The sequence below is a fragment of the Silurus meridionalis genome, chromosome 14 (assembly GCF_014805685.1).
Source record: "Silurus meridionalis isolate SWU-2019-XX chromosome 14, ASM1480568v1, whole genome shotgun sequence".
Taxonomy (NCBI): domain Eukaryota; kingdom Metazoa; phylum Chordata; class Actinopteri; order Siluriformes; family Siluridae; genus Silurus; species Silurus meridionalis.
Window position 1 is genome coordinate 20,510,872 of NC_060897.1, and position 24,583 is coordinate 20,535,454.

Below are 24,583 nucleotides of genomic sequence, written 5' to 3' on the forward strand. Positions count from 1 at the left end.
CTACTTGGCAGCCTGGAAAGCTCTGCCAGACGTGTCTTAGTGTGTCCTTATTAGGGTAGACAGAGGTTGCATGATTCAGTTCAGGTCTTGGTTCAGGTTCAACCACATGGGATGCTAAAGGTCCACTTCTTCTTTAATCATCACTTTGTGACCAATCAGAAATGAGAATTCAACAGTTATTTATGTATTAAAAAGTTGATAAAGGTTTCTGTCATGAAAAATATTAGATTCTTCATGAGATGAATCGACTCCTCCTAATTTAAATATGTTTTAAATCCGTTCTCCTCCCATCATCAGAAGATATGCAAATCCAAGCATCAGGCTGGACATCACTCTATTTATGTGACTTGATGGTTAAACTCTGTTAAACATTGAAGAACAGAGAAGACCCCAGTACAAACATCACACACCATGTTCTCTACATCTCTACTGCTCCTGCTGGCAGCTGCTTCCTGTGAGTGTTTTATCCAATTCATTCATTTACTACAAGAACAATAAATGTGCAGTGTATATTGTGTGATATATCACCATGTGTTTTCCTCCACAGATGTGCATGGTGAGGAACTGACTCAGCCTGCTTCCATGACAGTCCAGCCAGGCCAGAGTCTCTCCATCAACTGCAAGGTTTCATATTCAGTTACAAGCTATGGCACAGCTTGGATCCGACAACCTGCAGGAAAAACCTTGGAGTGGATTGGACACATCAGTTATAGTGGGAGCCTATATTACAGTGAGAAACTAAAAAATAAGTTCAGCATCTCCAGAGACACGTCTACTAACACAATAACAATTCAAGGACAGAACATGCAGACTGAAGACACAGCTGTGTATTACTGCGCTCGAGACTCACATTGAGACACATCACCAACATCCCTGTACAAAAACCTTCTGTACAGAAAACTGTTTATTAGCAATAGCAGAAATACAACATTTGATCAGGTTGGTGTGTGTTTCATGTTCCTTCATGAACAGTGGACAAATTCCAGATTGAACAGTGCTCATCATGTCTCTGTTTGTTTTTTTTTTTACATACAAATCTAAAAAAATGTGTGAACTCTGCCCAATCATATACAGTACCAGTCCTGCACCAGTGTTAGCTCCCAACATGTTCCTTAATTTTAATGCAATAATAATTCTGCAGTGCAGCAGCATCATGGACATTTGGACAGTCTGTATATAATCACACAATTCATTTCAGATGTGGAATGTGCAGTAGAACTCACTCAGGTCTCCTCAGTGATGTTAAAGCCAGGAGATTCTTTAACCCTCAGCTGTAAAGTATCCGGTTACTCTGTTACTGTTAACAGCTACGCCACAGGTTGGATTCGACACCCTGCAGGAAAAACTCTGGAATGGATAAACCACATTTGGGGTGGTGGATCAAGATATTATAAAGATTCTCTGAAAAGCAAGTTCAGTATTTCTAAAGACAGCTCCAGCAGCCAGTCACTCTGAGAGGACAGAACATGCAGACTGAAGACACAGCTGTGTATTACTGCGCTCGAACACCAGACACACACTGATACTTCTACTAAGGGGTCAATACAAAAACCCATGCATACTGTAGTCACAAACTGAGCTCACATTTTCATTATCAGTGTATTAGATCTAAGGAAACATTGAGGCTAATACTAAACCTTATAACATTTTTTTTCTTTCTTTAGAAAATATAATAAATAAAGATTATGCTTAATTAAGCATTTATTTACGTTTTATTTTTTCATTTGTGTGGCCACCATATATCATAAAAATTCTATTGCAAGTAACTGCTGAATAATAAAATATTAGAATAAACTCGAAAAAAATCCTGAACTTGTGATTTTGATGAGAATTGAGAAGTAACTATGTAGTATAAGTGTATTTTCAATGTGAAAATCACATAGAGTACAAAATAAACTCTATTATAAAAAATTGTTATCATTTAATTTATTTACTACTTATATTGTAGCTTAGAGTGTTGCATCTATTACACTGTGCCGTCCGGATTCTCTGGAATTCAGTTTGTTACTTTATACTTTAGCTCCATGTGAAGATTTTATTGAGAGCAAGAACGTTGTAACATTGTTGTACCTCTAGAGAGAAGTGTGTACAAACTCAACCATCTCAATATTCGCATTAGGCATCTCTCTTTTCACACTCTGCTATGAGTGAACGCAGCATCATGACCCTCAGAAATTCCTGATTAGGAAACTGTGCTGTTCAGTTTTATAATAAAAATATGAAATGCAACAACTGTAGTGATATTGCTCAATTTTATACAAATATATTAATTAAATCTTCCCACCTTATCCCTGTTTTATTTTTATTATATTTTCATGGATTTCATATTAATAAAAATAGTTTTTAATGCTTCAATGAATAAGTAATGCTTAGGAATCTATAAAATGGTTTTACTTGGAGCATTCGTATTTGCTCTGAGCAATCTGTAGATATGGATTTAATACATCCATAGTGGTCATGGACACTCCCTATTCAAATAGAGTCGGCTATAAACAGCATGTTTTTGGTTCTTCTAGTTTCCAGTGAGCTCTGTGATAGATATCACTCCCATCCACTTCAAATCTGATTAAAGTACAACTCAGAGAAAGATGATTTTAGGACATTGGATTTTATTTGGACTCATTTCATGTAAGTTTCTGACTTTTTCATGTGATGATTACTACAAAAATGAGCCATTCTGTCTTTATAAACATTATATCATAACATAACCTACTTCTACTCTTCTCTTTCAGATTCTTATGGACAGTCCCTGACCTCCTCTGCTTCTGTGGTGAAGAGACCTGGAGAGTCAGTCACTCTGTCCTGTACTGTCTCTGGATTCTCAATGAGCAGCTACTACATGCACTGGATCCGTCAGAAACCAGGACGAGGACTGGAGTGGATTGGACGTGTTGATTATACCACTGGCACAACATTCTCTCAGTCTCTACAGGGCCAGTTCTCCATCACTAAAGACACCAATAAAAACATGCTGTATCTAGAAGTGAAGAGTCTGAAAGCTGAAGACACGGCTGTTTATTACTGTGCACGAGACTCACACTGATACAACAGACTGCAGAGCTGTACAACAACTTACACAAACACGTCCTCATGAGCTGTAAATATTCCCTCAGCAGGAAAACTGAACCCCACAGACATTTATTATAAACAAAAGAGTTTTAAGAGTTTTCTCTTCCTCCATTAACAGTCACCATTCTTCACTAAAATTCTCTCATTCTTTTCATTAACTCTGGCTGGTGCTTAAGGCTGAAGACAAACATTAAGAAAAATAAAGTAAAAAACAAAGCCATAAAAAATGATAAGTGGTTTTAAATTGTGATACATTCATTAAAAAAAACTGTAAGTGACAATGGAATTCTATTTCAAATAAATGAGAATAATTAAATTTTTTTATTTAAATAATTACAAATCTTGAAAAGGTTTTATGAAGGAAATGTTTTAAAATGAAGAAATGCTGTACTCCTTAAAAAGTTCCATAAATCATACTTAATGCAAATCTCCCCAAACTCAGACAGATATAAATACACTGCAAGTCCACAGCCATCAGAGTGTCTGGTTGAGTACAGCAGAGGAATCATGAACTGGCCTCTTCTTCTTCTGATATCCTCTGTGTCCTGTGAGTAAACACGTCTCTCCACACCTTACTCACATTTTTATACGCTCCATTTTTCAGTCTGAGTTGAGGTGAAATGTTTTTCATAACTTCTGTATGTTTTATTGCTCTCCTCTTCTCAGATGTGTGTGGCATCAGTCTGACCTCGTCTCCTGCTGAGGTTAAACCTCCCGGATCCTCAGTGAAGTTGTCCTGTCAGATTTCTGGCTATCAGCTCTCTAGCTATAGCACAGGCTGGATCAGGCAGCCTCCAGGAAAAGCCATGGAATGGATCGGGATCATATGGGGTGGTGGAAGCATAGACTCTGGAGCTTCTTTTAAAAGTCGCTTCAGCATCTCCAGAGACACGAGCAAGAATGTGCTTTACTTGGATATCAGCAACCTGGTGGCAGAAGACACTGGTGTTTATTATTGTGCAAGGAGACACAGCTGTACACCTCAGTGAGAGGACTGTACAAAAACTAAACCTCAAATATGTGTGATGTTTATTTTCAATTCAAACTCAAATCCTATATACATACAGAAATATGAAATCATTAGAGACGAGATAAAAGAATAAAAAACTTGTGTGTGTGTGTGTATATATATATATATATATATATATATATATATATATATATATATATTTTTTTTTTTTTTTTGTATATGTATCTATTTAAATCCCTATTAAAACTGCATTATGCTTTATGCTTTTCATTACATTTTATATCCTCTGAGAGGCGCTCTTACTCTACTTACGCAATATCTTAGCCAACATGTTGAGGTTTAAATGACTGAGAGATGAAAAGGACAAAGAGAGGGAATTGATGTCCTCCTGGGATTACCCTCAAAGTCCTAAAATCTATTTACATTTAAATCTCCTCCTCATGATTTAAATATGTTTTGAATATATTCTCCTCCCATCATCAGCAGATAAGCAAATCCAAGCATCAAGGCTGGACATCACTCTATTTATGTGAAGGTCAAACTCTGTTAAACTTTGGAGAACAGAGAAGACCCCAGTACAAACAACACCCACCATGTTCTCTACATCTCTACTGCTCCTGCTGGCAGCTGCTTCCTGTGAGTGTTTTATCCAATTTATTAATTTACTACAAGAACAATAAATGTGTAGTGTATATTGTGTGAGATATCACCATGTGTTTTCCTCCACAGATGTGCATGGTGAGGAACTGACTCAGCCTGCTTCCATGACAGTCCAGCCAGGCCAGAGTCTCTCCATTGAATGCAATGTTTCATATTTAGTTACGGTTTTTGGTACAGCTTGGATTCGACAACGTGCAGGAAAAGCTCTGGAGTGGATTGGAGCCATTAATAGTGTTGGACGTAGAGATTACAGTGACAAACTGAAAAATATGTTCAGCATCTCTAGAGACCCGTCCAGAAGAACAGTAATATTAACACGACAGAACATGCAGACTGAAGACACAGCTGTGTATTACTGCGCTCGTGAACCACAATGAGAAACATCACCAACATCCCTGTACAAAAACATCCTTTACAGAAAACTGTTTATCAGCAAAATTAGTGAATAGGACTTTTATTCTTCAACTGCATTTTTCACCTGCATCTTATGAGTTTTTCTAAAACAACCACACATACAGTACAATTGTTACTTTTACATCACATCCAATATACTACATGCTGAAATGATAGTTGATGATAAAATACTTCATATCTTTTAGACTGTTGTTCGTTATGAATTACTAAACACTGTCATGCAATCAAACCCCCAATAAAATATTCTAGTGAGAAGTCAGTTTCTGTGTTCAGCTTTCACTCAAACCATGTTCTCTACATTTCTCCTCCTGCTGTTAACAGCTGCATCTGGTAATTATGTGGAGAATTTTGGAGATATTCAGATAAATCTATTACGCATTTCCATTTGAAAGAATGCACCTGAATAATTACATAATTGTTTGTTCACAGGAATTAAATTGATTGAACTGTGAACATTTTGACATTGATTATCTCATCATCATGGTTAGTGGGTGGGATATATTAGGCAGCAATTGAACATTTTGTCCTCAAAGTTGAGCGTAAGGATTGAGCGAGTTTGACAAGGCCCAAATTGTGATGGCTCGACGACTGGGTCAGAGCATCTCCAGTTCTTGTGGGATGTTCCTGGTCTGCAGTGGTCAGTATCTATCAAAAGTGGTCCAAGGAAAAAACTGTGGTGAACCAGCAACAAGGTCATGGGCAACTAAGGTTTACTGATGCACATGGAGAGTAATCTGGAGTTTGGAAATTACCAGAGACAACTCCAAAAACATGGTGTATATGAATGGTTTGAGTGCCCAGGAATCTGCTGTGTATTGCTGTGCAGCCCACAGTGATAAGAACGTTACCCAGCTTCACAAAATCTTCCCACAGATGTGATTAAAGTGTATTTTTTTACAAGACCTGCAGGTGGCACTACAGCACAACACATATACTGTAGTGTTATGGAGGGCCAAATTAGGAATTGTTATGGTTAACTTGTTTTTTAACTTGGATTATTTTGAAACCCTGAAATTAAATTAATCTCAACACCAAACTGTTAATAAAACAGTTTAGTCCACATATGAACACACTATGGGACATTAGGAGGTGCTGTTGTACTTGGTTGCTCCATATCAGTATATATCATATCATTTCTGCTTATCAGGTTTGAAGTAATATAAAACACCGTCAGCAACTACAGCATTACTGCTCACTGTCATCATCATGAAATGTATTAATAGAAGAACAAAATAAATTGAAGAAGCCATTTCAATAAACTCTTGTACATGTACTGTACCTCATAATGCCTTTATTCCTGAGAAATGTATTAGTTCATTTTTATCTACACGAGGATGACGTCATGATGCAAATGTGTGTCCATGCAGTATTTATGTGCAGCTGAGCTGAGTGGAGCAGTCGAGTCTCATCAACACTCACCATGAAGATCTCACTCTCCTTATTCCTGCTACTGATCAGCTTCATCAGTGAGTTCTCAACTCAAACCTGGGATTCACTCCTGTATGTATCTGTATTAAAACTAATAGACTGTATGTTTTACTTCCTTCAGCAGGTGTGAAATGTGAAAGTCTAGAGTCGTTACAAACCTCAGTAATGAAGAAACCTGGAGAACCACTAAATCTCTCTTGCAGAGGATCTGGGTTTACTTTTGGAAGCTATAATATGCACTGGATCAGACAGCAGGAGAACAAACCACTGGTGTGGATGGGACGTGTCTATTATGATGCCAGCAGCACTGTTTATAGTAAATCATTTGAAGGAAGACTAGAAGTCGCCAGAGATAATTCCAACAGCATGGTGTATATGAAACTCTCTGGTGTGACAGCAGAGGACACAGCTGTGTATTACTGCGCACGAGAATCACAGTAGCAGAAATATGAGGAAACACTGTACAAAAACATCAGTGGTGCAGATGATTCATTTCATGTAGATAATAGGTTTAGGACACCAAATGTCTCATGCATTGAAATAATGGATCTTTGAGCAGCATTGCTTCCCAGTAAAACCTAATATCTATCAACAGCTTGCCAATTCAGGTATTAGTGTTTAGAAAATCTGTTTATTGATATCGTCTTTAATGAATAGCCAGTAAAAATAATATAGCCATTAATAGATCTCTTAATAAAAACTCCATTATAAATGATTTTGAGCCAGTGGTTAAATTCATATGAATTCACTAGACTCTGCAACCAATAAAGAAAGCAATTAAAACCTCAGAAAAACTCTGCTAGAATAATAAGGGAATCTTGAAATCTAACAATTTGAATCATTTCTATGATGACACTGACACTGACTCTTATAGTCACATTTCAATAGAGTATGGTATTATTGAATACACAATACATACACCAAGACTGGAAATGAAAATGAATTATCAAATAAAACTTTAACGATAAATCTTCAGGATGAAGAGATTTGTAACTGGAACTCTGCTTCATCCCACCACCCTGTCATTGCTTATATTCTTGGAACAGCCCCATTTTATCCTAGTTTAATGGGGTTGTAATCTAGTGTTTTCTTATTCACCAAAAGGACACCTGACAGTCCCCACTCTCTCCATTCACAATGGTCTTAATCTTCTGATTGGTTAAAACATAACATTAAAATTAACATTAAAATCATAAAATTCATGTGCAATATAAACTCTATCAGATTACAATATATGTACAATACAAGATTAGACACAGAGAGATTGAGAGGTTTTCTCATATAGACAAATCGACCAAACGTCCACTAAGATAAGGAGTGTCTCTATGCAAATGTCCTTCCCTGTTTTATATTTTTAAGCAACACAGACCAAGAGCTTTTACTGATTCTGCTTCAACACACACCATGATCTCTACATCACTACTGCTGCTGCTGCTGGCAGCCGTACACTGTAAGTGTTTCTACATTTAACATAAAATACAGTTTTGGTTATTTACAGCTTTTTGCTTTTATAACATGAAAATAACTTTTCTTTAACAGGTGGTCACTGTGTTGAGCTGATCCAGACCAGATCCACAGTATTAACCCCTGGTCAGTCACTGACTCTGACCTGTAAAGTGTCTGGATATTCAGTAACTGATAGCAGCTACTGTACAGGTGGGATACGACAACCTGCAGGAAAAACTCTGGAGTGGGTTGGAATGATATGTGGTAGCGGTAGCACTTACTACAGTGAGAAACTGAAAAGCAGGTTTCAGGTTACCAGAGACACGTCCAGCAGCACAGTAACATTAACAGGACAGAACATGCAGACTGAAGACACAGCTGTGTATTACTGCGCTCGTGACCCACACAGTGATACACATCAACAACATCCCTGTACAAAAACATCATGTACAGTTTATATTATAACAGAATATCCATAAGTCACAACTCCTATTTATTTTTCAGAACGTGTAACTGAATCCCACAAATCATCTTATAAAGTTTTTTTTCTTTTATATAATTTGTAGTGTTGACAAAAACAAAGTTCAATATTACATCTCCAACATTGCTCCTGTTCAGATAAATGAATCCATTAGACACATGACACTGTGATCTGTATTGCTGCTTCATGTGAGAAGTGTTTTTTATTGACAGCAAGAACCTTGTATTTTATTTCTACCTAATTTCTCCTTCTTGTTCAATGTTGAAACTTTTGTGCCACTAGAGCATTTACTGTAGGTGATCTCTGTTTTCACACTCTGCTTTAGATTAAACAGAATTACATACAGAATGGAGATCTTGATTTAATGGAACAATCAATATATACATCAATATCAATATATACATTTAGAAGGTTTTTTATAATGCAGTTATGGGTTACAAATCCTTAATGGGTTTTTAGTTTTTCATTACATAATTAGAAAGATTGGTTTTGTTGGTGTTAATTGCATGTAGGTTTCTGAAATTAGATGTTTATTGTGAAGAAGCTTATACATTTCCTTGTCGAAATAATAGATATTACTTTATTAATAATTAGTTAAGGCTGAAGACAAACATGAAGCAAAATAAAGTAAAAGCAAAAACATGGTAAATGGTGATGCATTCATTATACAAAAATATTTTCTTCATAAGTGACAATACAACCATATTTCAACTAAATATTATTCAATAAATTAGTTATGTTTTATTATGTACTTTAGTGAATTTCTATGAATTAGGTTATTTGGAGAAATGCTGTGCTCCTAAATAAAATCCATAACACACTTAATGCAAATCTTCCCAACCTCAAACAGATATAAATACACTGCAAGTCCACAGCAGTCTGTGTGTTTGGTTGACTACAACAGAGGAATCATGAACTGGCCTCTTCTTCTTCTTCTGATATCCTCTGTGTCCTGTGAGTAAACACGTCTCTCCACACCTTAATCATCCTTTAGTTTGCTCTATATTTCAGTCTGAGTTGATGTAAAGTGTGTTTAATAGCTTCTGTATGTTTTATTGCTCTCCTCTTCTCAGATGTGTGTGGCATCAGTCTGACCTCGTCTCCTGCTGAGGTAAAACCTCCCGGATCCTCAGTGAAGTTGTCCTGTCAGATTTCTGGCTATCAGCTCTCTAGCTATGACACAGGCTGGATCAGGCAGCCTCCAGGAAAAGCCTTGGAGTGGATCGGGATCATATGGAGTGGTGGAAGCATAGACTCTGGAGCTTCTTTTAAAAGTCGCTTCAGCATCTCCAGAGACACGAGCAAGAATGTGCTTTACTTGGATATCAGCAACCTGGTGGCAGAAGACACTGGTGTTTATTATTGTGCAAGGGGAGACACAGCTGTACACCTCAGTGAGAGGACTGTACAAAAACTAAAACTCTAATATGTGTGATGTTTTTCACTTCAAATTCACATCCCATATACATACAGAAATATGAAATCATTAGAGATGAGATAAAATAATAATGTGTGTATATATTTCTTTTTGTATATTTATATACCTGCAGCCCCATTAGAACTGCATGAAATGTATGCTATTCATTACATTTTATATCCTCTGAGAGGCGCTCTTTCTCTACTTACACAATATCTTACTCAATATGTTAAGGTTCAAATGATTGCAAGATGAAAAGGACTGTACTAAAATTTATTTACAACATTGTTTATAACTAAATGCAGATCTATTATATCAGTGTGTCATGAAACCAGGCTGAATAATCCACACTGTTTGATGAATTAGTAAGTAAATTGTAGCAGTTCTTATATTTAGTGAATGTGGACATGTTTTTATGTTGGCAGGAAATGCAGTGAATCTTTACTTCTCCTGCACCTTTCTGAAAAACTAACAGTGTGACCTTACATGGAAATACCAGCAGCACGGTGACTCTGAGAGAAAAGAACATGTAGACTAAAGACACTGTGTATTACTGCGCTCGTTACCTCACAGTGAGACACATCACCAACATCCCTGTACAAAAACATCCTATTCAGAAAACTGTGCAACACAACAATACAACAAAATACAACTTGATTTGATCAGTTTGGTTTGTGTTGTCATGTTCCTCTAGATAAAATGTGGGAACTATATCTAAACGCTAGCTTCTAACATGCTGTTTAATTTAAACACAGTAATAATTCTGCAGTGCAGGAGCATCATTGACATTTTCACAGTCTATGTATGATTACTTCATTTCCCAAATCTATTTCACCTGCATCTTCTTCAGTAGATTGACAGGATGAATACGTTATCTTTATGTGTAACTTGTTCTGATTTAACTTGTTAATTTTTTCACTTGGATTATTTTGAAACATCAAACTAAACTAACACTGAATTGTAAATGAAAGAGTTTAATACATATGTAAACACACACTATTTGACGATAGGGGGCGCTGTTGTACTGTGTTGCAAGATACCATTATATAATTTCTGCTTTTCAGTTTTGCAGTCATATAAAACACCAACAGCAACTACAGTATTACTGCTCCCTGTCATCATCATGGAATTTATTAACAAAAGAATCAAGTAAAGTGAGGAAGACATTTCTATAAACTCTTGTACATGTGCTGTACATCATAATGCCTTTATTCCTGACAAAATCACTTGTTCACTTTTCTCTTCACAAGGATGATGTCATGATGCATATGTGTGTCCATGCAGTATTTATGTGCAGCTGAACTGAGTAGAGCAGTCAAGTCTCAACCACTCACCATGAAGAACTCACTCTCCTTATTCCTGCTTATCAATGAGTTCTCAACTCAAACCTGGGATTCACTCCTGTATGATTGAAGACACAGCTGTGTATTACCCTAATTTCCTGGAAAAATTCATAAGGATTTCAAAGAAACAAGATGACTAATTATCTAATTATATATACATTTCAACCAAAAAACTCTATAATGTGTATAAACATGTACATTTTGAAGACAGTACTACTGATATGGTTTGAATTTTAACTTGCTAATTACATAAACAAGGGTTCTTCTGAGAATATGGTTCTACACAATTTTTAGTCATTATTATCAATCACTCATCTCTACACTGAGCAGCCTGTGGTTGTGGATTTAATACATCCATAGTGGTCATGGACACTCCCTATTCAAATAGAGTCGACTATAAACAGCATGTTCTTGTCTCTTCTAGTTTCCAGTGAGCTCTGTGATAGATATCACTCCCATTCAATTTAAATCTGATTAAAGAACAACTCAGAGAAAGATGATTTTAGGATATTGTATTTTATTTGGACTACTTTCATGTAAGTTTCAGACTTTTTCCATGTAATGATTACTATTAAAATGAGCCATTCTGTCCTTATAAGCATTATAATATAACATTACCTGGTTCTACTTTTCTCTTCCAGGTTCTTATGGACAGTCCCTGACCTCCTCTGCTTCTGTGGTGAAGAGACCTGGAGAGTCAGTCACTGTGTCCTGTTCTGCCTCTGGATTCTCAATAAGTAGCTACTACATGCACTGGATCCGTCAGAAGCCAGGAAAAGGACTGGAGTGGATCGGATACATTGACAATGGCAGTGGCACCAGCACTTGGTTTGCTCAGTCTCTGCAGGGACAGTTCTCCATCACTAAAGACACCAATAAAAACATGCTGTATCTAGAAGTGAAGAGTCTGAAAGCTGAAGACACGGCTGTTTATTACTGTGCAAGACACACTGACACAACAGACTGCAGAGCTGTACAAAAACTTACACAAACACATCCTCATGAGCTGTAAATATTCCCTCAGCAGGAAACTGAACCCCACAGACATTTATTATAAACAAAACGGGTTTTATTTTCTCTTCCTCCTTTAAAACAGCCAAATCTTTCTTCAAGAGAATCTCTGGCTGGTGCTGAAGGCTGAAGAAGGCACTGTTTGATGAATTATTATGTAAATAGTAGTAGTATGTAGATTTAGTAAATGTGGACATGTTTTTACTTTTGCAGGAAATGCAGTATGTCTTTACTGTTACTGTATCTTTATGAAAAACTGAACTCTGTCATACAAATCAAACCTTATATAAAATGTTTGAGGTCAATTAAGTATATAATCCTTGTTGTAAATGTCTTTATAACGTACAATTTCCTCTGTTATTGATGTATAAATGCAAGAAGTTGGTATAGAGTTTTTTGGAAAAGATTTCATCCTCCACAAGATGCACTGAAGCTATACATCAGTGCTGTTTTCAAATCTGATTGATCAAAAGACAATCATTCATATTCTCTATTTAAAGCTAACTCAGCCATTAGTGTTGCAAGTGCACTCTTAGTGCTGGTCCCAGACCTGAATAAATGAGAAGGGTTTGGTTAGGAAGGGCATCCAGCGTAAAACATACCAAATCAAATATGCAGATCATGAATCAGAAATTCATACCAGATCGGTCGAGGTTGTTAGCCAACAGGGTACCCGTGGAAATTGGGCTACTGTTGGCTAAAGAAGGAGAAGGAGAGGAGGAAGACATCTAAAGAGACAGCAGGAAAAGGAGAAGTGTAGTAGAATGGAGGTTTGGGTGGGCACTTTAAATGTTGGTACTATGGTAAAGGCAGAGAGGTAGCTGATAAGATGGAGAGGAGAAAGGTAATGTTGTGTGTTCAGGAGACAAAGTGGAAAGGGAGTAAGGCCAGAAACATTGGAGGTGGGTTTGAACTGTTCTATCATAGTGTGGATGGAAAGAAAAATGGTGTAGGAGTGATTCTGAAGGAAATCATGAAAACACACCATAGGACAATAGGAGGCGCTGTTGTATTGTGTTGTTACAAACCACAGTGCAAACGAAACCTGGAGAAACACTGAGTCTCTCTGGGTTTACTTTTGGAAGATACCAAATGCACTGGATCAGACAGCAGGAGAACAAACGACTGGTGTGGATGGGACGTGTTTGGTCAGGTGGAACTGAATGCTAATTCCTTTAACAATAGAAATCACCAGAGATAATTCCAGTAGCATAGTGATTAATTTCTTTCACATAATAAGTTTGACAGCAAACTTTTTCTGCATTGAAATGCATGAGCAACATTGTTTCCCAGTATAATCTCATATCTATCAAAAGTTTGCCAATCCGTTTTTTTTAAATATATATCAAGTCATCAACAAATAGCCAGAGAAAAATAACAGCCATAACTAGGTCTCTAAATAAAAACAAAATATAAAATCAAGGATTTTTTTTAGCTATTGTTTAAATTAATATGTTTTAACTAGACTTTCTAACCAAAAAAGAAAGCAGTTAAATCCTCTGAAAACACTGACACTGATAGACCAATAAGGGGCTCTTGTGCTTTGTTTCTCCTGAAATCTAACAGTTACAATTCAGAGTCATTACTATGATATGTTTACGTGAGACATCAAACACTAAGACTGTCTCTTATAGTTACCTTTTTAACAAAGTCTGTGATTACTGAATACATAAACCGAGATTGGAAATGAAAATGAATCATTAAATAAGGCTTGAACTTTGAATAGTCAGGATGGCGAGATTTGTAACTGGAACTCCGCTTCATCCTATCACACTGTCATTGCTTATTTTCCTGGAACAGCAGCCCTGCTGTGTTTTATTCCTTATTTAATGGGGTTATAATTGAGGGTTTTCTCACTCACCTAAAAACACCTAACAGTTCATAACCCCCTCATTCATACCTGTCTTAATTTTCTGATTTGTTAAAACATAACATCAAACAGGGGATATTTAAAAACATACAAATTACTGCATATGATTAATACCAGTTTAGACAAATCCATCAAATGTCCCCTAAGATAAGGAGTGTCTCTATGCAAATGTCCTTCCTGTTATATATTTAAGCAACACAGACCAAGAACTTTTACTGATTCTGCTTCAACACACCATGATCTCTACATCACTACTGCTGCTGCTGGCAGCCGTACACTGTAAGTGTTTCTACATTTAACATATAATACAGTTTTGGATAATTTTGCTTTTACACCATTAAAAAACTTTTTCTTTAACAGGTGTTCACTGTGTTGAGCTGATCCAGACTGGATCCACAGTATTAACCCCTGGTCAGTCACTGACTCTGACCTGTAAAGTGTCTGGATATTCAGTAACAAGTACCTACTGTACACACTGGATACGACAACCTGCAGGAAAAACTCTGGAGTGGATTGGAAAGATATGTGGTTCTGGTGGCACTGGCTACAGTGAGAAACTAAAAAGCAGGTTTCAGGTTACCAGAGACACGTCCAGCAACACAGTAACATTAACAGGACAGAACATGCAGACTGAAGACACAGCTGTGTATTACTGTGCTCGTGAACCACAGTGATACACATCAACAACATCCCTGTACAAAAACACCTCATACAGTGTACATTATAACAATAGCTGCGTCTTGTGAACATTCTATTTATCTAACAAATAAATACAAATAATCTTACAGGGTTTAATCTAACAGTGTCAGACTCACACTTACACAAGCACATCCTTATAAGCTGTAAATATTCCCTCAGCAAGAAACTGAACCTCTGAGACATTTATTATAAACAAAAAAGGGGATCTCTTCATCCATTAGCAGTTAAATTTCCTCTGAAAAATTCTTAGACTTTTCTTTTCATTATCTCTGGCTGTGCTTAACATGGAAAATAAACATGAAAGCAAAATGCAAAGTTGTACTGCAGAGTTGAACAGTGCTCATCATGTTTTGAATCTCTCTTTGGTTGTTTTATTTTACAGAAAAATCTAGATAAAATGTGGGAACACTATCCAATCATTTATAGTACCAGTCCTGCACAAGTGCCAGCTCCAAACATGCTCCTTTATTTTAATACAATAATAATTCTGCAGTGAAGCAGCTTCATGGACATTTGGACAGTCCGTATATGATCACACACATACAGTTCCCTTTCAGGAAATTAAATTTCCCACAGAGCGCTTCGTGAACAAACAGAAACTGGCGCTGGCTTCACTCCATGTGCGTTTTATAGTTTCCTGGTCGTGACGTCACCCCTCCGGTGACGGCCTGCCTTCAATTTTGATTGATTGTAAACATTATTTCAAGTACAATGTGGCCACGTTCCCAAAGCGTTACGATGCAGCGTCTCATTCCCTCTAGGAACTCGGGTTACATACATAACCTAGAGGCGTATATGATGTTCCTTTTTCCTCACATCCAGTATATTACATTCTGAAAAAATAAATAAGGATAATAAAGATCAAAGTATGATGAAAGAGTAAGTTGTAAAGACAAAAGATTATTTTACTCATTTGTTGCTTTTTATCGTCTTTATTTTCTGGATACAAGATTTTTAGTACAACATGATGACGAGACAACAATTATTTGTTCTTGCTTTTTGCTTTTAAATTGAATTAATCTAATCAAACTGAACTGTGAACTGAAATGTTTTCAACTTAATCCACTGATGATAGGAGGTAACTGTATGTGGATTAACATGTACGTTGTCTGGATATTAATGATGGTCTGAGATTACTTACAACTTTTATAACTATATATGAAGGAAACAAAGCTCAAAGTCAATACACTTTCATATCTGGGTCTATAAAATAAAATAATAATATTTACTATAATTTATGCTCACATAAGCAAGTTTATTAGAGAATTTAACAATATAATGTCCTATGAGAGAAGTACTGTATGTGAGGATTTCGACGTACAGTTTCCATGAATAAGGAGGTTTGAAATCATTCGCAATCCAAAATGTAACTTATATTCAGTCTATAATAAATACAAACCAAGTTAACCACCAATTAACATGAGCAAATGTGTATGCAAAATCACCCATTACAGCTATATATAGAGAAACCTCAGGCTCAGTCACTGTGGACTCTGGAGAATTCAGCACTGCTTTCAGTTCAGCCATGTTCCTTTCATTGTTGCTGCTGCTGGCAGCTTCATCCTGTGAGTTTTCCTTCAGTGATGAACTCAGAGCTGCCAGTAAATGATTGCAGTTCTGTCCTACTTTATATACTTTTGTGACTGAAATTGTAACATCTCTTGTTATTTGTTTCAGATGTGGAATGTGCAGTAGAACTCACTCAGGTCTCCTCAGTGATGTTAAAGCCAGGAGATTCTTTAACCCTCAGCTGTAAAGTATCCGGTTACTCTGTTACTGATAACAGCTACGCCACAGGTTGGATACGACAACCTGCAGGGAAAACGTTGGAATGGATAAACCACATTTGGGGTGGTGGATCAATTGGTCAGAAAGATTCTTTGAAAAGCAAATTCAGTATTTCTAAAGACGGCTCCAGCAGCACAGTGACTCTGAGAGGACAGAACATGCAGACTGAAGACACAGCTGTGTATTACTGTGCTCGAACACAGACACACACTGAAACTTCCACTTAGGTGTCAATACAAAACTGTAGTCACACTATGAGCTCACATGTTATATCATCAGTGTATTAGATCTAACTACATCTTTCCTTCAACATTTCCTGAAATTTTCTCTTAGAAATAAGGAGGTATTGCATAGAGCAAACAGACATTATGTTGCAAGTCATTTATAATGATATCAGCAGCACAGTTTAGTGTTATTTACATTTAGCAAGGGTTGCGCTATCAACAATTTCATGTGTTCTTTGTTCATTTGTGTAGCCACCATATGTCATTAAAGTTCTAAATATGCAATAATAAAACATAAGAATAAACTTACATGGGTGTTAAAAAATAAACAAATAATTTGATGTGAGAATTTAGCAACTATATAGTATGAGTATTTAATGTGTTTAATTATTGCTTTAGGAACCTTTTGTATTGTGTCTTTCAATGGCATTAACAAACATATCACAGAGTAAAGGACAAGCTGTCACGCGAGGAAACTGGAGGCGAAAGCCGAAGTGAAAGCAAACGAAAGTTTATTTGAAACACAAGGCAAATCCAGATACACTCGCTGAAAAAAGGGTATAATATCCGGTGGGGCGCAGAAGCAGCGCGGTCCACGGTGCATGGGAACAAACACCGGGCAGTCGGTGTATGAATCCCGTGCGCTGGGAAGAAGCACGGTGCTGAACAGTCCAACGGAAAGCGTGTGACGGGCAGCAAAACCATGAAACAATAACTGACAGAGTGTGTGTGTAGGTGAGGGGTTTATATGGGTTAGGTGCTGAATGAAATAAACGAGGTTCAGGTGTGTGTCCTTAGTATGCTGGGGATGAGCTACGAGTGGGCGCGGCCTGCACAGGAGAAGGAACAGGTAGCTCCCTGACACCACCCCTCCCCAGGGCGGCACCGACGCCCGGACTCTGCGGCGAGGGCGACCCCTAGCCCGGGCGCGGGCGGCGCGGTGAGCCGCGTGGAACTCCGCCAGCAACGCTGGGTCCAGCACGTCCCGTCGGGCCACCCAAGACCGCTCCTCCGGGCCGTAGCCCTCCCAATCCACGAGGTACTCGAGGTGACCCCTGCGCCGCCTGGAATCCAAGACTTCCCGCACAGCATACACGTCCGGCTGCGCCACGACCTCCGGCTGGACGGACGTCGCGGGGTCACCTGGAGGACGAGAGGAAGGCGAGACACACGGTTTTAGCAGGGACACATGGAAGGTGGGATGAATGCGGTACCCGGGTGGCAGCTCCAGCCGGTAGGATACGTCTCCGATCTGCCCGGAAACCCTGAAGGGCCCGATGTACCGGGGGCTCAGCTTACGGCACGGCAGCTTCAGCCTCAGGTCCCGTGTCGACAACCATACCAGATCCCGGGCGGAAACGAGCCTCCAGGCGCCTGGCGTCAGCGTGCGGCGGTATTGCGAAGGGCCCGACGCAACTGGGTGTGCGCCGACTCCCAGACCCGGTTACTCTCCCGGAACCAGGCGTCCACCGAGTGCGTCGCTGGGCTCGTCCGACCACGGGAACAGGGGTGGCTGGAACCCCAGCACGCACTGGAAAGGGTGAGACCTGTGGAATCCTGCGGGCGAGTTCTGGGCGTATTCGTCCCAGGGCAGGAAACGAGCCCAGTCCTCCTGGTCCTGGCTGCAGTAAGTCCTCAGGTACCTGCTCAGCTCCTGGATCTTCCGCTCCGCCTGGCCGTTCGACTGCGGGTGGTAACCAGACGTTAGGTTCACGAAACCCCAGGAGCTGGAAGAAGGCCTTCCACACCCGAGACGTGAACTGGGGCCCACGATCTGAGACTATCTCCTCCGGAGACCAAAATTCCTGAATACGTGGGTGAACAGGGCCTCGGCTGTTTCGAGGCGGTGGGCAGGCCCTTGAGGGGAACAAAACGGCAGGCTTTGGAGAAGCGGTCCACCGCTACCAGGACGCACGTGTGTCCCCCTGACCGTGGCAGGTCGGTCACGAAGTCGATCCCAGGTGGGACCAGGGCGCTGCGGACGGGAGTGGCACCAGCTTGCCTACGGGTAGGTGCCGTGGCACTTTGACATGGCGCAGGTGGCACACCCTGGACGAACCGGGTGATCTCCTCCGCCATCCCGGCCACCAGTAACGTCTGGACGAGCTGAACTGTCCTCCTCTCCCTGGGTGACCCGTGCGGGCCCCTCGTGTACCGACTGCATGAGCCCTCGTCGGCAGGAGGTGGGGACAAAGACACGTCCTCAGGACACCGGGGCGGTTCCTGGAGAGAAGCTGAGCGGATCTCCTGTCCACGCCCCAGACGATGGGCCCCACGACGAGTGTGGGAGGAAGGATGGGGTCCGGATCGCTGGGTTCCTCGGCCCGAACACCCGGGAGAGGCGTCGGCCTTACCATTGCGCCCGGCTCGGTAGGTGACGTGGAACCGAACCGAGTGAAGAAGAGGCCCAGCGGGCCTGCCTGGGGTTGAGCCTCCGGGCCTCCGTAGGTACTGGAGGTTCTTGTGGTCTGTGATAACAGTGAATGGGTGCTCGGCGCCCTCCAGCCAGTGCCTCCATTCGGCCAGAGCCATCTTTATTGCCAACAGCTCACGGTTGCCGATGTCGTAGTTCTGTTCAGCCGCTGAGAGCTTATGCGAAGTAAGCGCAGGGATGGAGCTGTGGCGGGTTGCCTGATAGCTGGGAGAGCCGCCTCGCCGGTGGAGGAGGCGTCGACTTCGACCACAAACGGTCTCCGGGGATCTGGATGACGTAACACAGGGGCGAGGCAGAAACGCTGGCGGAGCTCGAAGCCTCCTGAGCCTCTGGGGTCCATCTCAGGGTCCGTGCTTTACCCCTGAGGAGGGTCGTGAGGGGTGCCGTGATCTGGCTGTAACCCTGGATGAACCGACGATAGAAGTTAGCAAAGCCCAGGAACCGTTGGAGCTCTTTGATTGATTCAGGAACGGGCCAGTTCCTTACAGCCTTCACCTTGCCTTCATCCATCTGTATTCCCCGTGCACTAATCACGTAGCCCAGGAACTGTATCTCGTCCAGGTGGAACTCGCACTTGGAGAGGTTCAGATAGAGCTGGTGGGAACGAAGTGCCCCTAGTACGTCAAGCACGTGACGATGGTGCTCCTCCAGGTTACGTGAGTAGATCAGGATGTCATCGATGTAGACCATGACACACTTCTGGAGGAAGGGCCGGAGCACCTCGTTCATGAACCCTGGAACACTGCCGGAGCGATCAAGAGGCCGTACGGCATGACCCGGTACTCGTAGTGCCCTGAGGGTGTAATGAAGGCGGTCTTCCATTCGTCTCCTCTTCTGATGCGTACTAGGTTGTATGCGCTCCGGAGGTCGAGTTTGGAGAATACCCTAGCCTCCTTAGGTCCTCCAGAGCTGACGGTGCGAGAGGGAGGGATAAGGGAGAGGAGCGATCTGGGCGTTTAGCTGCCGGTAGTCGATGCATGGACGAAGACCCCCGTCCTTCTTTCCCACAAAGAAAAAGCTTGAGGCTGCCGGTGAGGTGGATTGGGTGATGAACCCCTGCTGGGCGCCTGTTGGACGTGCTCCTCCATAGCTCGATGTTCAGGAGCGGATAGGGGATAGACACGGCCCTTGGGCAGCTTAGCCCCAGGAAGCAGGTCGATGCAGCAATCCCCAGGCCGGTGAGGGGAAGGCAGTGGCTGCTTTGGCACAAAACACATCCTTGAATGCCTGGTATTCCACAGGAATCGCCGCCTGGGTCTTTGTGGTGGCTTCTTCCACCCTGGTGGCACCGACCACGACCTTATGGACCCGTGTGGGTAGCTGGGAGAGGCAGTTTTCCCGGCAGTGTGCACTCCACTCTAGAATGTCGACGGGTCCCAGGAACACCGTGGGCGTGTTGTTGTAACCAGGGCCGTCCCAAGATCACACTGACTGTAGAGTCGTCGAGTACCATGAACCGGATGTCCTCCCGATGGAACAGCCCCACCTGGAGGGTGACAACTGGCGCACAGTACTTCACCCAGCCCCTTCCCAGTGGGCGGCCCTGGATGGTCTGGACGGCTAAGTCCTGGGAGCCCCTCTCTCGGGGGAGCCGAAGGCGGTCGAGGCAGGCTTGGGAGATGAAGTTACCTGCTGATCCAGAGTCCACCAAAGCACATACGGAGACAGATAGGCTTGGGGTTAGAAGCATTACCGTGAGCTTAGACAAAGGAGAGATGTCTGCAGGGAACTCAACAGTACTCACCGCCGTGCGAACGGACGCCTGGTGCATCTGGCGATGGAATGACCCGGGTCACCGCAGTACAGGCACTTTCCGGTGGCCAATCGGCTGTTTCTCTCTCTCCTGGACAGCCTTTGTGAGCCCAGCTGCATTGGTTCGGGATCGGAAGCCGGGGTGGTTGCAGGATGGGTCCCTGAGGGATGGTGTATCGGTGGGCATGCCGCGAGCCGCTGTGAAAGGCCGATGGACTTTCCTATGAACTCCTCCAGCCCCATCCTGTCGTCATAGATCGCCATTGCCTGTTTAATTTCTGGTGTGAGTCCCACTCGATATATGCCCAGAAGCTGACTCGTTCCAACCACTAGATGCCGCCAGTGTGCGGAAGCGCAGGCTGTAAGCCGTGATGTCATCACTCCCCTGTCGCAAACTGAGCAGCTGGTCGGCGGTGGTTAGGACCCCGGAGGCGGCGCTGAAAACTTCCAGGAAGTGCGCGGTAAACAAAGCGTAGGTGTTTAATACTGGGCTCTCCGAGTCCCACAGCGATTGTGCCCAAGCTAGCGCTCTCCCGGAAAGTAGAGAAATAAAGAACGCTACCTTGGACCGTTCGGATGGGAACCGCTGCGGTTGCATCTCTATGTAGAGGTTCACCTGGAGCAGGAAGCCGCGGCACTCCGACGCTTCTCCAGCGTCCCGGGGCGCCATGGGACTGCCGGTAACCGCAGGGGGGGTTGTTCGAGCCGCGGCTGTTGGAAAGGCGGCTTGCAGCGCGGCGACGAGATCCCGAACCGGGTCGGCGGAGCTGCTCGGAGGAGCCGCTGGGTCCGGTATCCATCTACAGGTAAGAGCCGGAAAACAGCTCCTACTGTTCTTCGTAGGTCAGTTATTCTGTCACGCGAGGAAACTGGAGGCGAAAGCCGAAGTGAAAGCAAACGAAAGTTTATTTGAAACACAAGGCAAATCCAGATACACTCGCTGAAAAAAGGGTATAATATCCGGTGGGGCGCAGAAGCAGCGCGGTCCACGGTGCATGGGAACAAACACCGGGCAGTCGGTGTATGAATCCCGGTGCGCTCGGGGAAGAAGCACGGTGCTGAACAGTCCAACGGAAAGCGTGTGACGGGCAGCAAAACCATGAAACAATAACTGACAGAGTGTGTGTGTAGGTGAGGGGTTTATATGGGTTAGGTGCTGAATGAAATAAACGAGGTTCAGGTGTGTGTCCTTAGTATGCTGGGGATGAGCTACGAGTGGGCGCGGCCTGCACAGGAGAAGGAACAGGTAGCTCCCTGACACCAGCACTGTAATAAACTCAGGGTTATAAATATATAATTAACATAATTAAAACAAGTAAAAGAATTTACTACTCAGTTAAGATCTTTATCTCTATTAACCTGTATTGATTCAAATACTCCAGACTTAAATTTAAAGTTTTTTTAGCTTCATGTAAGAAGATTTTATATAGAGCAGGAACGTTGTAGCATTGTTGTACCTCTAGAGGGCAGTCTGTACAAACTCATCCATCTTAATCTGTTTCTCTCTGCACATTGGGAAGACAGTCCTTTTCACACATTGCTATTACTGCATTTAGTATCATGACCTTCTGAACATCATTATTAGGAATATGCAGTATTTGGTTTTATGGAAAATTTGACTAATTTCATGTAAGTTTCAGACTTGATGTGATGATTACTAGGAACATGAGCCATTCTGTCCTTAAAAACGTTATAATATAATATTACCCAGTTCTTCTCTTTTCCTGTAGATTCTTATGGACAGTCCCTGACCTCCTCTGCTTCTGTGGTGAAGAGACTTAAAGAGTCAGTCACTGTGTCCTGTGCTGCCTCTGGATTCTCAATAAGCAGCTACTACATGAGCTGGATCCTCCAGAAACCAGGACAAGGACTGGAGTGGATCGGATTCATTGACAAGGGCAGTGGCACCAGCACTTGGTTCGCTCAGTCTCTACAGGGCCAGTTCTCCATCACTAAAGACACCAATAAAAACATGGTGTATCTAGAAGTGAAGAGTCTGAAAGCTGTTTATTACTGTGACTGCAGAACTGTACAAGAACTTACACAAACATGTCCTCATGAGCTGTAAATATTAATTTAGCAGGAAACTGAACCCCAGAGACAATATTTATAAACAATAGGGGTTTTATTTCTCCTTTTCTCTTACTTGATTAACAGTCAAAATTTCTGTGGAAAATTCCAGTCTTTTTTTTAATTATCTCTGACTGGTGCTGAAGACAAATGAAGCAAAATGAAGTAAAAGCAAAACATGGTAAATGATGATGCAATCGTTATAAAAAATATTTTCTTCATAAGTGACAATACAACCATATTTCAACTAAATATTATTCATTAAATTATTTATTTTTTTATTATGAACTTTAGTGATTTTCTATGAATTAGGTTATTTGGAGAAATGCTGCACTTCTTAAAAAAATTCATAACACACTTAATGCAAATCCCCCCAACCTCAGACAGATATAAATACACTGCAAGTCCACAGCAGTCTGTGTGTTTGGTCGAGTAAAACAGAGGAATCATGAACTGGCCTCTTCTTCTTCTTCTGATATCCTCTGTGTCCTGTGAGTAAACACGTCTCTCCACACCTTAATCATCCTTTAGTATGCTCTATATTTCAGTCTGAGTTGAAGTAAGGTGTGTTTAATAACATCTGTATGTTTTATTGCTCTCCTCTCCTCAGATGTGTGCGGCATCAGTCTGACCTCATCTCCTGCTGAGGTTAAACCTCCCGGATCCTCAGTGAAGTTGTCCTGTCAGATTTCTGGCTATCAGCTCACTAGCCAGGGCACAGGCTGGATCAGGCAGCATCCAGGAAAAGCCTTGGAGTGGATCGGGATCATATGGAGTGGTGGAAGCATAGACTCTGGAGCTTCTTTTAAAAGTCGCTTTAGCATCTCCAGAGACACGAGCAAGAATGTTCTTTACTTGGACATCAGCAACCTGGTGGCAGAAGACACTGGTGTTTATTATTGTGCAAGGAGACACAGCTGTACACCTTAGTGAGAGGACTGTACAAAAACTAAAACTAAAATATGTGTGATGTTTTTCCTTCAATTTCACATCCCATATACATACAGAAATATGAAATCATTAGAGATGAGATAAGATAATAATTTGTGTATATATTTACTTTTTTTTGGATATTTATATACCTGCAGCCCCATTAGAACTGCATGAGAGGTGTGCTTTTCATTACATTTTATATCCTCTGAGAGGCGCTCTTTCTCTACTTACACAATATCTTACTCACAATGTTGAGGTTCAAATGATTGTGAGATGAAAAGGACTGTACTAAAATCTATTTACAACATTGTTTATAACTAAATACAGATCTATTATATCAGTGTGTCATGAAACCAGGCTGAATAATAATAATAATGAATTAGTAAGTAAATTGTAGCAGTTCTTATATTTAGTGGATGTGGACATGTTTTTATATTGGAGGGAAATGCAGTGTGTCTTTACTTCTCTTGCACCTTTATGAAACACTAAACTCTGTCATAGATTTGATCCCTCATAAGATGAATTTCCTTCTCAAGATTTAAATATGTTTTAAATATATTCTCCTCCCATCACC

The 24,583-nt window shown here is 41.2% G+C and overlaps 7 gene segments (V, D, J or C); all 7 read left to right on the forward strand.

The window, feature by feature from the left end:
* Positions 1-356: 356 nt before the first annotated feature.
* LOC124396478 lies at positions 357-879 on the forward strand. The segment is given in 2 exon segments: positions 357-454; positions 548-879. Coding segments are annotated over 2 exon segments (351 nt in total).
* Positions 880-2,545: 1,666 nt separating this feature from the next.
* LOC124396486 lies at positions 2,546-3,109 on the forward strand. The segment is given in 2 exon segments: positions 2,546-2,628; positions 2,733-3,109. Coding segments are annotated over 2 exon segments (351 nt in total).
* Positions 3,110-3,572: 463 nt separating this feature from the next.
* On the forward strand, positions 3,573-24,362 carry LOC124396474. The segment is given in 2 exon segments: positions 3,573-3,616; positions 23,687-24,362. Coding segments are annotated over 2 exon segments (360 nt in total).
* Positions 4,552-5,305, forward strand: LOC124396481. The segment is given in 2 exon segments: positions 4,552-4,675; positions 4,769-5,305. Coding segments are annotated over 2 exon segments (351 nt in total).
* LOC124396473 lies at positions 7,851-14,809 on the forward strand. The segment is given in 2 exon segments: positions 7,851-7,991; positions 14,470-14,809. Coding segments are annotated over 2 exon segments (360 nt in total).
* LOC124396442 lies at positions 9,228-9,949 on the forward strand. The segment is given in 2 exon segments: positions 9,228-9,422; positions 9,542-9,949. Coding segments are annotated over 2 exon segments (483 nt in total).
* Positions 16,284-16,846, forward strand: LOC124396459. The segment is given in 2 exon segments: positions 16,284-16,373; positions 16,486-16,846. Coding segments are annotated over 2 exon segments (378 nt in total).
* Positions 24,363-24,583: the final 221 nt, after the last annotated feature.